Here is a 15,790-nt window from a genome sequence, read left to right on the forward strand (position 1 = left end):
TTGCTGCTGGCCGGCCTGCCCCGCGCGCAGCTGCGGGAGGCCTACGCCACGGCCACCGCGGAGACCCTGGCCCTGCTGCCTGCGCTGGCGTTCCGGGCGCTGGGGCCTTTGGAGGACCCGTTCTGGGTTCTCCGTTCGGTGATGAACACCCACACCCTGTCCCAGACCGACTACTTGACCAGGCTGGTGGCCCACGCGTGCTGGGAGGCCAAGGAGCCGGACGGCAGCTTCCGGCCCGAGCGCGTGGGCGTGTGCGCGCTGCGCGGGGGCCACGCGCAGGACTCGTGCCTGCTGCCGGGGCTGGTCCTGGCCGCGAAGCCCTGCGGCCAAGTGACTGTGGTGCTGAGCGGCGCCAGGGTGGCTCTCTTTGCCTGCACCTTCGGGCCCGCCAACCCAAAGGCACCGGCGACCGCCCGTCTCTCCAGCCCGCTCGACCTCGCCTCGTTCAGGAAGGGCAGCGAGCAACTGATAGAAAAGCAAGTGGCCCAGCTGGCAGCTGCGGACGTCAACGTGGCGGTGGTCTGGGGCGAGGTCGAGGAGCGCGCCCTGGCGCAGGCCGACCAGTACGGCGTCATGGTGATCCAGGTGAAGTCCCGGCGGGAGCTGGTTTACCTGAGCGAGGTGCTGGACACGCCTCTGATGCCTTATCTGGTTCCGCCGCTGGAGCTCGGGAAGTGCCGGAGGGTCTACACGCAGGACCTGGGAGAGGGGCTGGCTGTGGTGTTTGAATGGGAGAGTCCAGGCACCCCGGCCCTCACCTTGGTCCTTAGGGGGGCCACGCCCGAGGGGCTGCGGGGCACAGTGCAGGCCGCCTACCACGGCATCGATGCTTACTGCCAGCTGTGTCAGGACCCCAGACTGCTTCCAGGGGCTGGCGCCACGGAGATGGCTCTGGCGAAAATACTCGCAGATAAAGGAGCCAAATTGCAGGGGCCCGACGGGCCTGCGCTCCTGGCATTTGCCCAAGCCCTGCGGTCAGTTCCTGCGACGCTGGCGGAGAACGCAGGCTTAGTTGTCTCCAGCGTGATGGCAGAGATGAGCGCTGCTCACCAGGCTGGCAACTTCCTCACAGGGGTGGGAGTCGAAGGGATCATAAATGTGGACCAGGAAGGGGTGTGGGACACCCTAATAGCCAAAGCCCGAGGAATTCGAGCCGTGGCTGATGTGGCACTACAGCTCGTGACTATAGATGAAATCGTGGTGGCCAAGAAAAGTCCCACACCTCAGCCAGACCTGAATCCGAATCCTAAGAAGGCAAAGGATCGCCCGCCTCCTGTGGGGGGGAAAAAAGTCCTTTAACAAATAAGTAGCGACATCTTCAATAAAATGGGGGTTGCCAAGGAGGGCACGATCACCCCAAAAACGAACGCTCGCTTTATTTATTCCCTCCATGTCCGGTACAGTTAGAGTCCATTTCTTTAGTTAAAAATAGCATGAAGGACCATAAGATAAAAGCGCTTTCGTTGATTTACTTCCTTTCAGGTTCCTTGGCGTTTTTTCACTTCCTGTTTCTCTCTATCAGATTCTGTTCTGTTCCTCCAACAAGAGCAGCATTTGATTCTATCAAAGATTTTTAAATCGATCACCCGGGCTTTGCGGTGCAAAAAAAGTGCAGGAATCTCTTCTCAATCTGAGCATTCCTGCGTGATAGCCCAATTTACGTGAATTTCTGTCTCGGTGTTCCTTCAGCAATTTGAGGACATCGGTTCCAGTTTACAGGAGTGGCTCCTCATTTTTGTTGTGATTTTTTGGAAAAAGAAATATTATTCAAAGAGAAGAAGGAAGAGGAAGAGGAGGAGGAAGAAGGAAGAAGGAAGAAGAACCGATGTGAATCAGCTGTCAGGGAGGCAGAAATACAATTTTCTTTTTACAAAAAAAGAGCATCCTTGGAAAGAGATGAAGAAGTACAAATTAGTAATTACAAAACAGTCACGAGGATTTAGAGTATAGCACAGGGTATTTAAAAAAAAGCATCCTTGGCATAGATAATAAACCATAAGCACCCGCGTTAGAAGTGCGCTAAGGTGCTTCGTAGGGGAGGAGGGCTGGGGAGCACCCAGCACCAGGCTACCTGGGCGGGGGCCACGATTGTGACTGGATACCCCTGGCATTAAAGAGGGAGTCTGGGCAGAGCTGGGAGCAGAGCGACACATGCCACCCAAGACTTTTCCATTTTAACCATCCAAGTTATTCTGTCTCTGGGAAAAAAGACAGAACGTTCTCCGGGCAGAACGTAGGGGCAGAATCTAGGAGATGGGAAGCTATCATCTCTTAGAATCTCAAACACTTTAAACATTTGGGGAGAACCAGACTCAAGAAACCAAGCTCTCATAGTGGCATATCAGCTGCAACAAGGCAAAACAAATTTGCAAAGCCTCTGTGGAAACTTGGAAGAAGTCCTGAATAGCTGATGGTGAACAAAGAATGGCAAATGGAAACGTTTTGAACTATACTCATTATTACTATTTTACGATATATAAAACACCCTTGATGTCTTTCCTCATTTTGTCTTCATCATTATGTTTCAGTGAATATAACTAAGTGCTTTTGTATTTCTCGCCGGCCCTTAGTTATTATCACAGGGTCTCAAATTCCATAACAGTGGTAACGATAGAAATAGTTAACTTTTTAAAGCAGTCAAAAGAACTTTATCTAAATTGCATTTAATCATCAAAACAAACTTCCGAGAACGAAGCTTGATTATCTCTCAGTTGCAGGAGAGACACTGAGCTTCAGAAAAAATTAATTGCCCAAAGTTACACAGTAAACAGAAAAGGGGAGTCTGTTGTCTTATTTGTTGTTTTATGGCCCCAATCATAAATTCCTCTATTGTAACCTTTTTAGACACATAACCCTTGTGATTATGAAGAAAGTATGTCAGAACTGCCCTTTGAAAATTTGGTTTAAAAAAAAAAATTGTTGATTTCATAAAAAAGTGATAAAGCTGGCTCACGCCCACAAAGAGCATTTTTAGTTACAGATCCAAAATATACCTAGACCAAACAGTGCAAGAGTATATTTTAAATGCCCTAAGTTTGATACACAAGGGATTTTTTGATCATTTATTTGAAGAGAGGTCATATTATAACATTTCATTACCATCTCTTTTTCCCCCCCGTACACAGACAGACACACAAAATTCTATATATGTAAACGCTAGTTAAAATGATCAAGGACAGCTTTATAAGGGACAAAGAAAGGAATGGCAGACACATTTAACTGACTTATGCTGAGAGCTTTAAAGGTAAAAACACCTGACCCAAACCTGAAACTTGCAGTCACGGAGAAGTCGGGCATCTTATGGGGTGTACTGGGGTGGTCCTGGAGCCTCTGCCACTCAGTCCCCCTGATCATCCTGAGTCCCACCTGTCCTAGGACTGGCTGGTCAGCTCTTTGATTCTGTGAAGTTTCAACACATCCCCTCGAGTGAGCCAGAGTTGGCTTCCCCTTCTTGTAATCCAAAGAGCGTCAGCGGCTCCAGAAGAGAAGGCAATGTCGCGCAGCAGCTACGGTGACGACCAAGGGCAGCTACAGACAGGGCCTGAGGAAAGAAAGGACCAGAGGGAGAACTCACCATAAGCCGAAAGCGGCTGGGTTCTGAGCCCCTTCGAGCGCCAGTCGAGGGCATCCATCTCCTTTGCTACAGCCTGCCGTCCAAGCTGGCTGCTGAGTGACCCGTGAACTACGTGCATCCGTGTCCTGCAGCAACGTGTTCGAAGGAGAATCTCGGTCCCTCCCTCCGCCCTGCCCATATCCACTGTGTCATAATTGCACTGTAACAAGGTCCTCAGGAGATTGGGGTGCGTATTAAAGTTTGAGAATCACCGATCTAAGCAATTCCAATTAATTCTATCTCGATTATGCTTAAAAATCAACTATTGTCTTTGATAGCTTTAAGCATTCTGTTTAAGTGTCAAAATGCATGACTCAGGTATCAAGTTGCTGCTTTTCTCCTACTGATGATAGAGAACTTGAACAGAATTTGGCCCCGATTTTACTGGGTCCAGATCCTGCTTCCGAGGTTACAGGATCAACGTCTCCTAGTTCGCAGGGTCTCGATCTGCCAAGGCCACGGAGCTGGCCACATATTTCCCTTCAAGATGTGCCTCTCTTCAACTACAGAAGCAGCTGGCTTTCAGACACGACAATTCTCCCAGCCCATTCTGTATGAAACTTGCAGCTCAGGACTCGTCTGTTCTTCCATCCCAAACCCCTTCCAGCTCGGCGACATTGTTTTGCTGGTCTGAGTTGATCTTCCAAGCAGAGAGCAAAGAAACAAGATCTGTGGAACACAGAGAAGGAACACGAGAACGTCTGAGTCCTGGGGCCTGAAGGAGGTGGGTGCCCTGGCGTGGGGGTGGGGGCCGGGGCCGAGTCTTGAGAACTGTTCCATCCATTTGGGCACTGGAGAGCAAGGCCCCAGGGCTGGGACCTGCTGAAGGAAAAGAAGTCACTGATTCCAAGGGAAAGGACAACTGCAGAGCTGTCCGTGGTTTGTTCCAGTCTTTTCCTGATGGACCTCTTCCCAAGATCCCTTTATGAGGGGAACCCCTTATGGCGGGTTGACTTCCCAGGCCTACACGTCTGAGGCCCTGTTAGTACACAGACCACTGGATGCTGAAAGCTAAGATTCAAGAGAAATTGCAATAAGGGGACATCTGAACGGGAGGAAAAGAGACCACCAAGGCTCAGGGAGCCAACGATTTCATTTGCAAATAAGCAACAGTAGCTTTAAGCCCTGCTCGCACCCAGTCAGCTGGACAGACCTAAGATGCACGTGTTGGTGCTCCAGCCACTCGTTTCTGCTTGAGCTTTTCTGGAGCAGTGACGACTGTGGATGAGGCTTCGCCATGAATGTGAGGGGCGTGGCACTGAGTATTAACTGATGGGCCACTTCCCACCGTCATTTGTTGAAAATTCCCCATGTACTGTTAGTTACCTTGCTCTGCTACCTACCCCAGGGCGAGCTGGCCCTGGAGTGCTGAAATGCCAAGACCAGCAGGAGACGCGGAGACCCTGGACTCTCTGCGACTCTACGGGTAGCTGTACTAACTCCTCTTCCACCCTCAGCCCCCCAACCCACGTTAAAGAGCCCCCTTCCTCATGGGAGAGAGGGGAGGAAGCGGGGAGGCAAGAGTGAGACAGGGTCTGTGAGGGGGTCCTGCTCACCACCCAGCGGGTTCTAAGGGAAAGATAATGACTCTCCGGGAAAAGTCGGCGGGGGGGGGGAGTGCAGGGGTGAACCGAGGAGGCTCTCTGCTTCCTGTCTGGAACCCTGGAGCCTGAGAGGTGAGGAAGAAAGGGCCACAGGAATCTCCTGTGGTGCCTGAGCGCCTGGCTTGGGAAGACTGCCAGGTGTCCCTGTGCCCTGAGGAGGATGTCAGAGAAGTGACTGGGTGGAGGTCTGAACTCATCAAGAAAAACCAAGAAGGCGCTAATTTAGCATAAACTAGATTAAGTAGTCTACCGTCAGACAGAAAGGGAGCTGGGAAAAGAACATGGAGGTCATTTAGTTATAAGAAGACATCACATGGTTCCTGCACACTGCGTTCAGGGACTGAAAACTCTACGAATGTGAAGGCTGAACAGGTAACTCAGACACTGTCCGGCTCGTATCCCCACCAGAGCGTGACACTGGTCACTGCAGATCTCAGACAGACTAGATGCTCGTTAGCAAAACGATGCGGCACATGTCTGAGATGCAGTTTTATTCGTTATGCACGTTTACAACATAATCCCGTTTTCTTCTAAGTCACTGAATGCATCAGAAAAGTGAAGTAAGCTTAGGGAAGACGGGCCTTTCTCAACGTCACCGAACTCACAATGAAAAGGGTTTCACATCCACACCGGCATTAATCTCTTTAAACACCTTAACACCTGTGTATTCTGCCACCTGCGCCGCTGGTTCCAGAACCCCAGCATTGCAGAGGCCTCCTGGGCTTACCTGGGAAAGTCTTGGGGGGTGAACACCTGGCTGCTTACCTGAGCTTACCCTTGTGGAAGGCGCCCAAGCTGTGGACCAGCATTTTCTTCCAGAAGACACCAGATCTGTCAGCCAGTCTCAGCCTTCCCTGTGTAGATGCAAAATACTGCATGCTTCACATTTCATTCCAACCTTCATTTTGATCGAAGACCTATTTCAATTTTATTAACGGAATTTATTTACAAAAGGCATAACAACCCATTGCAATATTATTTCAAATGAAAAATAGTTTCCAAAACTACTCGCAATGTTTTTTTACATTGGATTTTAATTTGAGAAGAAGCAATACGTGCCTTAATTCCTGAAACTAAATAGACAACATTTCAAAGTACACCCAGAGGTGACTGAAATTTAAAACCTTTTTAAAATAGAGACACGATCGACGTATGACATTGTATTTTTTTTAGGTGTGCAACATAATGATTTGATATATGTATATATTGTGAAATGATCACCACAATAAGTTTAGATGACATCCATCACCGCACAGTTATAAATTTTTTTGCTCGTGACGAGAACTTTTAAGGTCTACTCTCCCAGCAAACTTCAAATACACAATATACTGTTGTCAACTACAGTTTCCATGGCATAAATGACATCCCCAGGACTTATAACTGGAAGTCTGACCTTTGGACTACTTTCTGCCATTTCACCCACTCTCCTCACCCCAAACCACCCCCGCCTCCGCCTCTCAACCACGAATCTGCTCTCTGCATCTATGGGTTTGCCTTTTCTTTTAGATTCCATATATAAGTGGATCATACAGTATTTGTGTTCCTGACTTATTTCCCATAGCAATCATGTCCTCGAGTTTCGTTCGTGTTGTTGCGAATGACAGGATTCCCTTCTTTTTATGGCCGAATGACATTCCCTCGTGTGGATATACTGCCCCTTCTTTCTCCATTCATTTGCCCATGGGCGTTTAGGCTGTTTCCACATCTCTGCCGTTGTAAATAACGCTGCAGTGACAGTGGGGCGCAGATATCTTTTTGAGACACTGATTCAGTTTTCTTCTAATGCCCAGAAATGGAATTGTTGGCTCAGATGGTAGTTCCATTTTTCATTTTTTGAGGAGCTCCCGTGCTGTTTTCCACAAACATTGTAAGCGGCTGCGCTAACATACAATCCCACCAATGGGGGCCCTTTTCTCCACATCCTCTTAACGATCATTAAGTCTTGTCTTTTCGATAACAGCCATCCCACCAGGTGAGGTGATCCTGTCTTTGTGGTTTCGGTTTGCATCTCCTGGATAAGGAGTGACGGGCCGGTGCATTTTCATGTGCCTGTTGGCCACGTGTATGTCTTTGGAAAAGTGTCTGTTTCGTTCCTCTGCCCATTTTTTAATTGAATTGTTTGAGATTTTTTGCTATTGGGTTATATGAGCTCTTTATTGAAATGTAAAGCCTTTATTCAGACTTTAGTGTCACACCACAAAGGTACAATCCGCAGAGCCCGAGTTGCTAAAACGACAGTCAGAAATTAAGATTTCCTATTTCTGTGTAAATTTTTATTTTGCCCTCTGCTATGACAGGCACATGCAGTAGAAAATGAGAAAATTGTTGACGATTTAAAATGTAGAAATATTAATGCAACGTTCAGAGAAAATACTCCTGCTTGCCTTTCTGTTACGTTTTACTTCATTTTCTATGATATTACAAATTCATTAGGTATGATTGCTTTTCTCCACTCTCCCGCATTTTATTTTCTCTGTGTTATATTTCTCACTGGTTTATTCCAAACCCCTCATCATATATTTCTCACCCATTTCTTAATTTCTATGCCCGTGGTTTCTACTTTTCCATCTGTTTCTATGGGTTCTCATTACAACGAGTAATTAATCTTTGCCTTTTATTTCATCTACGGCTTCTTCAAATACCTGCTTGACTTGATTCCTTTCCGTCTTGGATAAGTTTACTGTTCCTCGCAGTTTCAGGAAGATAATTCCCTATTTCCTCCCCCAAATCTGGATTTCCATTTCATAAATTAAATTTCTCTTCTTTCATTGCTTCGCTCTCTACCGATTTCTTCAGCTTTTTACTTTCATAAAATGTTTCCTCTTCTTTCATCTCCTGAGCCCTCGTAGGCTTATTTTAGACTTAATCAAATAATAGGCTTCTAGAAGTGCTGATAGTTAAAACTTGCCCCTCGTTCTGCATAAACAGTGGAGGTTCCTGGAAGTGAATGTAACTGTGCTTCTAACCATCATGGGGTTCAGTGAATTTCATTCTATTTGAACATTTAGTAAGTGGCTCGCCCGCGTTAAGTACTGCCCAATACCAGAAGGCAACTGGGGCAACAGGCAAGGAACCCCTATCAGGCAAACTTGCCGTTTTGAGATGTTAGAAATGAGATGGAAGGTAGCTGGGAAAGACAAGGATCTCACGCTATTAGAGACAGCAACTGACAAGTGACACCTGGTAGCAGCAGATCAGCTGAATGAATGAACGAATGAATGAATGAGGCCATTCTGAAACCTCATGGAATGGTGTGGGACAGTGCAAGTGCCCCGTCAGATCTCCCTGCGCGGGGTGTGCCTCACTAAGCACCTATCTCTGGAATCCCCCACCACGCCCCTGGGCAGGGAATTAGGGCCCCAGCAGTCAGGTCAGCCTGGCCTCAACCCCCTCAGACCTGCAGACCTTCTAGGCACTCCGCCCCTCAGAGCTCCCTTCCCCGGGGGCAGATCTGTTTGCTTCCTCATTCTGTCCTCTCTCTTCTCTCATAGATACTCCTCCTTTAAACCTCGCCCAGGACACCCCTGTCTTGGTAGCTGTTTATCAGAGGAACTGAAGGAATATGGGAGGTTAAGCCATGAATATAACATCACTCTGAAATAGGGTGTCTCTCTCATGCTAGATCAGCCCTCCTGTGAGACCCACTTCCCTCTTCTGAAAGTCATTCAAGGAAAGATAACTTTCATTTTATAACTGACTACCACACCCTGCCTCAGGCCCCAACGGCCACGCCCTCCTCCACTCCCTAAAGGTGGAGGGAGGGCCACACCTGAACTGCACTCGACACCTTCCCCACCCACTTCACTTAAGGAGCGCGTGGGCACGCGCAGGCGTGGGCACACACACTCATTTTGCTCTTTCTCAGGTGTTATTATTCATTTCTAGGAGACAAGTAAACTTATCCTTTGAATGTACTCTTCCTTTCTCTTAATAAGGCATTATTACTATATTAACAATAAAATAAAATGCCTAGCACAAGAATAGCATTTGAGTTACTTTCCAAGCCCTTAGTAGAGCCATTATCTCTGATCCACATAACAACCCGGAGTGTAGACGGGGCCAGTGTCATCAGCCCCGCTTCCCAGAGGAAGGAACCGAGACTGGCCCAACCCCTGCAGGTGCCAGTTTCCCAGTCTGTCCTATGGAGGCCTGAGTGTTCTGACCTGTAAGTCCTCTTCCACCTCTAAAATGGCATTTCCATGATTTCCATGATTTGTCTGAAATCCTAAAGCTAGTACTTAGTGGTAGATGAGGGACCTGAGATGAATGCCTTTTGGTGCCAGGCTAATTCTCCCACCTCGTGTTCTCTGTGCTGCCAACGGCATGGTAACCCTTGCTAGCCGTCCCCACTTGCCATGCACTGTGCTAATTACGTAAGAGGCACTGTTGGGTACCCACTGAGCATCCATCCCCACCCCGTCTGGAAGTACTCAGACTGGTTCCACACACGCTTATCAGGAGCCAACCCCTCACTTGCTCCGAGGAGATGCTCTGGTTGGTTTAACCTGATTGGCACGGTCCATCCTCCTGGTCACGGTCACTGTTGGAGTGGTCACCTAGGCCCATACGGTCCAACCGGGGTGACCAGGAGGATCCTGGCCTGGAACGCAGGACCAGACGGGCACTCCCACTGAACATAAATTAGGAAGCCCTGGCTTTACTGCTCCCGGCAGCCTCTCTGTGGCCCCGAGGGGAAGCCACAGAGTTCTGGTTTTGGCGGATAGTTGTCGATACCCCTGAAACCATGAACAAACGGCACAGGCGAAGGCAGATGAGGTCATCGAGACCCAGACAGTTACCGGCCTCCGCCTGCTAGGGTCGGCTAGCACTAGATTTCAGTTTTTCAGCAACAGATCTGGGTTCTCTCGGCCTCAGCAGGTAGAGAGGACGCATGCCTGTGCAAAGACTCCTGGAAAAGATGAGGCTGTTCGAGCTGCTGAACAGAAGCCCCAGGAGAATATGACAGGGAGGAAGGGGAAACGAGAAGGGGCTTCCTTCTGCTCTGCTTTACTGCCCAAGGTGGAACTGATGGCAGCAGCCCGGCTGGGCATGATGGTGACACCGAACAGGAACTCTGTCCCTTCCCCCACCCAACCTTCAGAAAGCACCGCATCAGTGACTGCCCTGGAGGAAGGAGCCACACCCTGCCAAATATCTGTCCACCTGGGGTCAGGGTGCGGGCGAGGTGGTGACAACATGCTGGAAACTGCCGGAAAGGAGGCGGGCAGAGGGTGGCCTGGGGCGACGAGCCTTCTTCCCTCACTCTCCTGGTCAGAGGAGAGCCAGAAACAAAGCTCACAAGTCCAAGAAACAAAATACTTACAAAGAGAACAGCTATTTCCCCAACTCTCTTACTTAGAGGTGTGTCTATTGGACCTTGACAGAACCAAACCTGAAGGACAGTTTGGTCAGTCCGTCTGATCACAGCTAAGGCACCATTCATGGATTCAGCGAGGGCTTCCTGAATCTGAGATACAGCTCTGAAGAAACACAGAAAAGGCCCCTCGTCCAGGAGCTCACATGTTAATGGTGCAGGCAGGGAGAAGGGGAACAGATGATAACAAGTAAATAAACAAGATGATTTCAGACTGAAGGAGATAACAAGGTGATATGACAGAAAATAACTGTCTTGGTCCGGTGGGAGGGATCCTACTTTAGACATGGGGTCAGAAATGCCTCCCAGGGGAGGCATATGAGCTAAGCCATGTGAGAAGTCTGAAGGAAAGCTGATCCAGACAGGTCGCCACAGCGAATGCGAAAACCCTGTGAGAAACTGCTTGGCAGAAAGACGGTCAGTGTATCCAGAGAGGCCTCGGAAATCCTGGGGGGCAGGGCCTTGGGGGCCGCGGTGGGGGCTTTGTCAGGACCCGGCCATAGGTGGGAACATGCCTATGCGTCTGCTCTTCCGCATCCCCGTAGGGAGCCGGGAAGGACTCTCCTGCCAAGGTACCTCTTCAGGAGAGGTTTAAGTTTGAGATCGCCCCCCTTTAATGACTTTGAAAAAGCCTGAGTTTCCTCATGTGAATAACCTAGAGTTTTCTTTTCTTTTTTTGAAGCCCAAACACTTGCGTGGGGATTGGCTCCAAACCTCCGCCTTACCGAAAAGCATTTACAAAACTAGCACAAATTTAAAACCACAGTTTAACTTGTTAGAAGAACAATACTGCATAAACCAGTGATATGAGTAATTTCCCCAGGAAAAAATGATTCTATTGCTGGGATAATCAACTTCGTCATTGCAGTCTCACTTGGTCCTTTAAGAACTCAATCTTGATCCTAGGTCCGGGTCGATGTGGGCATCCCAGTTCATTTTTCATTTCAAAAACCCAAAGCAATAACCATCTTAACTGGGTATTTATCATGTTTATCCCTGCTGCCTCTCTGGTTATGCTGGGAGGTCCATTCCCCTTGGCCGAATTCAAGGAAGCAGGGCAGGAAGGCCACGAAGGGAGGCAGGGAACTCAGGAGAGGGGCCGAGAAAGGGTGAAGGGCCAAGGACCTTGCAGACTAGACACCGGCAGCAGACCTGGAGAAGGCATTCGCTGCCTCTTATTTCAGGGAAGAAAGGAAGTTACGAAGTGGCGCAAAGAGGAAAGAAGCAGGAGACAAGCGTATGGGCAGCGGTGGATACCCAGCCTCAGGCTCAGGCAGAGCAGGGGAGGCGGGGTGCAGCCAGGCTCAGGGGCTCTGGCTCCCGAGCGGCGGAAGCAGAGCATGAAAAGGGACAGAGGGAAGACAGTAAGCACTGGGAGCAGAGACGAGGCGAGTGACATGAGCAAAACCAAGTCTATGGCCACGCCACCCTGAACACGCCTGATCCCGTCTGATCTCGGAAGCTAAGCAGGGTCGGCCAGTCAGTCCTTGGATGGGAGACCACCTAGGAAGACCTGGTGCTGTGGGCGTAAAAAAAAAAAAAAAAGGAGAGTGGGGAGCAAAACCAAGACAGGCGGCTGCAGAGCCCGCAGGAATCACCAGCCCTCGGAGAGGGCAGCCCCAGGCGGTCCCGAGAGGGACTGTGAGGGGCAAGGCGCCGGGCCAATGGGAGGCCGAGGCGGAGGCGAGAGGGCCAATGGGAGGCCGAGGCGGGGTGCCAGGCAGAGAGACCAATGAGAGGAAGAGTCGGCGGAGGCGAGAGGACCAATGGGAGGCCCAGGCGGGGAGAGCGGGTGGCCGCGGGGCCCGGAGCCCGGGCAGGGGACCCGGAAGACGGTGGGGGCGGGGAGCCGGGCTGACAACCTGTCAAATCCACTCTGGGACGAACGAGGTCACGCGCCTCCGCGGGCCAGAGCGCCCCCGCCCCGCTAGGCCCGGCGAGCGGCCCGCGGGCCCGGCCAGGCTGCTTCCTCTTCCTGCCGGCGTGGGGGCGGGGCGCGCGGCCGGGACACCTGCCTCCGGCGCCTGGCGTCGCACGTCGCCCGCTCGGGCGCTTGGCGCGGTCTCTCTCCGCCAGCCAGGCGCGGCCCTCCGCAGCCGAGGCCGCCCTCGCGCCGCTCCTCAGGAGGGACGGGGACGCGGCGTCGCGGCCCGCGTTTGCGGAAGCCGCCGCCGGCGCACTACTTGGCGCGGAAGGACCCCGGGCGGCGGAGGGATCCCCGTGGCCGCCGCCCGCTCGCCCGCCCCCACGCGGCGGGAGCCCGGGGGCGAGCGCGAGCTCCTCCCGCCCGTGCCGGCGCGCGTCTTCTCCGTACCTGTCCCCACGGCAGCCGCCTCCAGGCGGGGCGGCGAAGCGAGCGCCTCGCGGGAGGGCGGCACGAGTGCGGGCCCGGGTTGCGCGTGCGCCCGACGCGCTCCCGCGGCGCTCTGCCCTCGGCTTTCCTGCTTCCCCCCCAGGCCGCGCGCCCGCTGCTCCGTACCTGCTCGAATCCAGGTCTCCAAAATGGGTGTTGATGCGCAAGCTCTAAAGCAACACCTATTCATGTGTCGACTACTCTTCGTCGTTATTCCTCCGTGCACACTGGTTAGGACTTTTCCTAAAAGTGGACAGTAAATGTAATGTTTTAGTTTTTACTACGTGGCCATTCAAATTATGTTACCCCCCTCACCCGGAACAAGGTGATATGCACTGGAACAATGACCAACTGCTCTACTACCAAGTTGTATAAGATTTACCGGTAAAATGTAGATTATAAAAGCGAAAAATTTAAAGCTAAATTTAAATTTCTGACAATAGTAATTGAAATTTCTTTGCACTATTACAGGGAAATGGGACAAATATTTCATTTTCATTCAAGTAACATTTAAAAAATTTCTTGAATATATGCAAGTATTGTGCTCAAACATTTGCATGTTTAGATGCAAAGCATTGTGCTCATTTTTATTACTTTACCAAATGCGTATTTCATCAGTAAAAGAATTTTGAAGTCCAGCCTTTAAATGCATTTTAACAGATTGGGAAGAAAATATACTATGTCATCTATGTACGGAATGTATAGATGTAAATTTTTTTATGAGAAATTTATGAGAAACATGGCCATCAAGAAAGAAAACTCTGGATAAAGTTTTAAAAAATCAAAATATCCTTTACATTCAACACACACGAGCTTACTCATTAAAAGTAGTATTATAATAGTTGAACTACCATAATTATTACCCATAATATAGTATTAGTATTATCAATAAAAGATTGGGATAGATGTCCAACCTTTTAAATAAAGATTAAAATCTAACAAAAGAACACAAGACCGTACGAATGTTTTATTACAGCTAATTCCTTACTGCCAGCTACTTTTCCGAAGGGAGCAGCTGTCCTTTGTTTTAACCAATAGGCAACCCAACAGTGTTAGAAGCTCTTAGCTCTCACCGGGGATATAAAAAAAGTAATACTTTTCTTGTTCCAAAGGTTCTGTTATCAATTCCCACTGTAAGGGTGTTTTTGTTTTTTGGTTTTGGGGTTTTTTTTTTTTTTTTTGGTCATCCTCTTAATACTAAGAAGACAATAAAACCAGATGTGTTTTTCTTCGACAAATAAACCACGAGACTATCAATAATTGCAAGTCAACATAAGAATGAATTGTATATCCGTGTACAAAAATTGCATGCTGGAATTCAGCCACTAAATATATTACCTTAATAAATAAAACTAGAGATTTTAAAATTTAAAGTACAATACTAAAACAATCCTCTTGCTACTTTTGGATATATTTTCACTCCTTTAACAAAGGGTAGAAAATAGCAATTCTTAAAATGAGTGTTTTGATATATGTCACATCTTTTATTTAACTTCTGTTTTCATAAGAAAGCTAACTCCATTTCTCCCCTCAAATACAAAAATCAGAAACATTCTCCCTTATTTCTTCTGTTGTATCCCTTGCTAGCAAATTCTTTTGGGATAGATGAGAAATTACTTTTATAAATGGAGTTACTCTTTTGCTTGAACACTTCATGTATAATTCCTTCCTAAGGCGGATTTGTACAATTCCCTACCAAAATTTCTTGGCATAGTTTCATTTCTCGGGTGGTAGGAAGAGACTGGAAGGAAGAGGAGGCAACTTCTTCACTTTTGGGGGGAGGAGGGCGGGGGACTTTACCCACGGTAAAGACATCTTCATGGCAGCTCAGCCTGGGCTCTGTCATTAAAAATTCAGCGAAGACCAAAAGGGGTAAAAGATTCTGTGAATGCGAAATAAGTGCACTTCGAGTCAGAGGTTGCAAACCAGTGGTTTACAGAAGTGTTTTGTTCGCCTTTCGCAATGTTTAGACATTTGCAAATTAGTTTCCAAGATTTTAAAAATGAGAGACTTCAGAAAAAAAATACAGAATTGCTTCTGTTGAAAATCAGACAGATGTGGCTGCTGTAGATGACCAGCTGCCGCCCCCTTCAGACAGGTGTGCACTGTTTATACTGGCCTTAACGTGATCATTTATTTTAGCCATCTAGCCACGGGATGAACCTGTGTTTGGAATACCTGCTCTAGGTTATGTAAAATTGTGAAAGACTTCATCACAGAGAGGTTAGACTTAGGAAGAAGAAACAATCTTAGGTTTTTATTCTAAATAAATATGATGAGCTCAGAAATGGAAAGTTATCACAACGCTGTATGGTGACTACACAGACCCCATCGTTTCTCAGGCCGTTCTCGCACAGGGAATGGTCAGGTTGTAGCAATGCGAAAATTTGAATATGAAACGGAAATAATGTTTTTGTGCTATATTTTCCACTTAGAAAGTCATCGCCTTGATTCAAATGAGTATCACTGGAAGCCTGGGCTAATACAACCTAGGAATAGTAGCAACTGTGAAAGACTGTACAGAAAGAAGGGATTCCCCAAAAGGCAACAGAATAACAAAGATGATGATGATGATGATGATGATGATGATGATGATGATGATGATGGTGGTGGTGGTGGTGATGGTGATGATGACGACGATGATGGTGATATCTTGACATTGAGCAACAACTATGTGCTGGACGTTGTTTCAAGTGCTTTATCTGAACTGTCACATTATTCTATTTTAGTTTCCTATTTGCTGTCTCACCTTTTCTTCTTGCAGCTGCCTTGAACCCTCTAAAACCCCGGCATGAGGTGAGTGCTGTAATTTGCTGTACCTCAGGTAGCACTAACCTTTGGCCATT

The 15,790-nt window shown here is 48.6% G+C and overlaps 2 protein-coding genes and 1 pseudogene across 2 annotated transcripts in view; 2 read left to right on the forward strand and 1 right to left on the reverse strand.

The window, feature by feature from the left end:
• CCT8L2 (chaperonin containing TCP1 subunit 8 like 2) lies at window positions 1–1,738 on the forward strand (the record flags this gene model as incomplete). The annotated part of the gene is made up of 1 exon (XM_011377586.2): window positions 1–1,738. A coding segment is annotated over one exon (1,299 nt), but the record flags the coding sequence as incomplete, so codon positions are not given.
• Window positions 1,739–3,048: 1,310 nt separating this feature from the next.
• XRCC2 (X-ray repair cross complementing 2) overlaps window positions 3,049–15,790 on the reverse strand; it is a 161,420-nt gene continuing 148,678 nt past the window's right edge. Inside the window, exons 7-9 of the mRNA XM_023521783.1 lie at window positions 13,071–13,187; window positions 5,983–6,071; window positions 3,049–3,541 (exon numbers count right to left, since the gene is read on the reverse strand). The gene's annotated coding sequence lies outside the window, so the exon portion shown is untranslated. The remainder of the gene's footprint in view (window positions 3,542–5,982; window positions 6,072–13,070; window positions 13,188–15,790) is intronic.
• On the forward strand, window positions 12,003–12,119 carry LOC111730481 (annotated as a pseudogene).

The sequence above is a fragment of the Pteropus vampyrus genome, unplaced genomic scaffold (genome assembly GCF_000151845.1).
Source record: "Pteropus vampyrus isolate Shadow unplaced genomic scaffold, Pvam_2.0 Scaffold316, whole genome shotgun sequence".
In the NCBI taxonomy this organism is placed as follows: domain Eukaryota; kingdom Metazoa; phylum Chordata; class Mammalia; order Chiroptera; family Pteropodidae; genus Pteropus; species Pteropus vampyrus.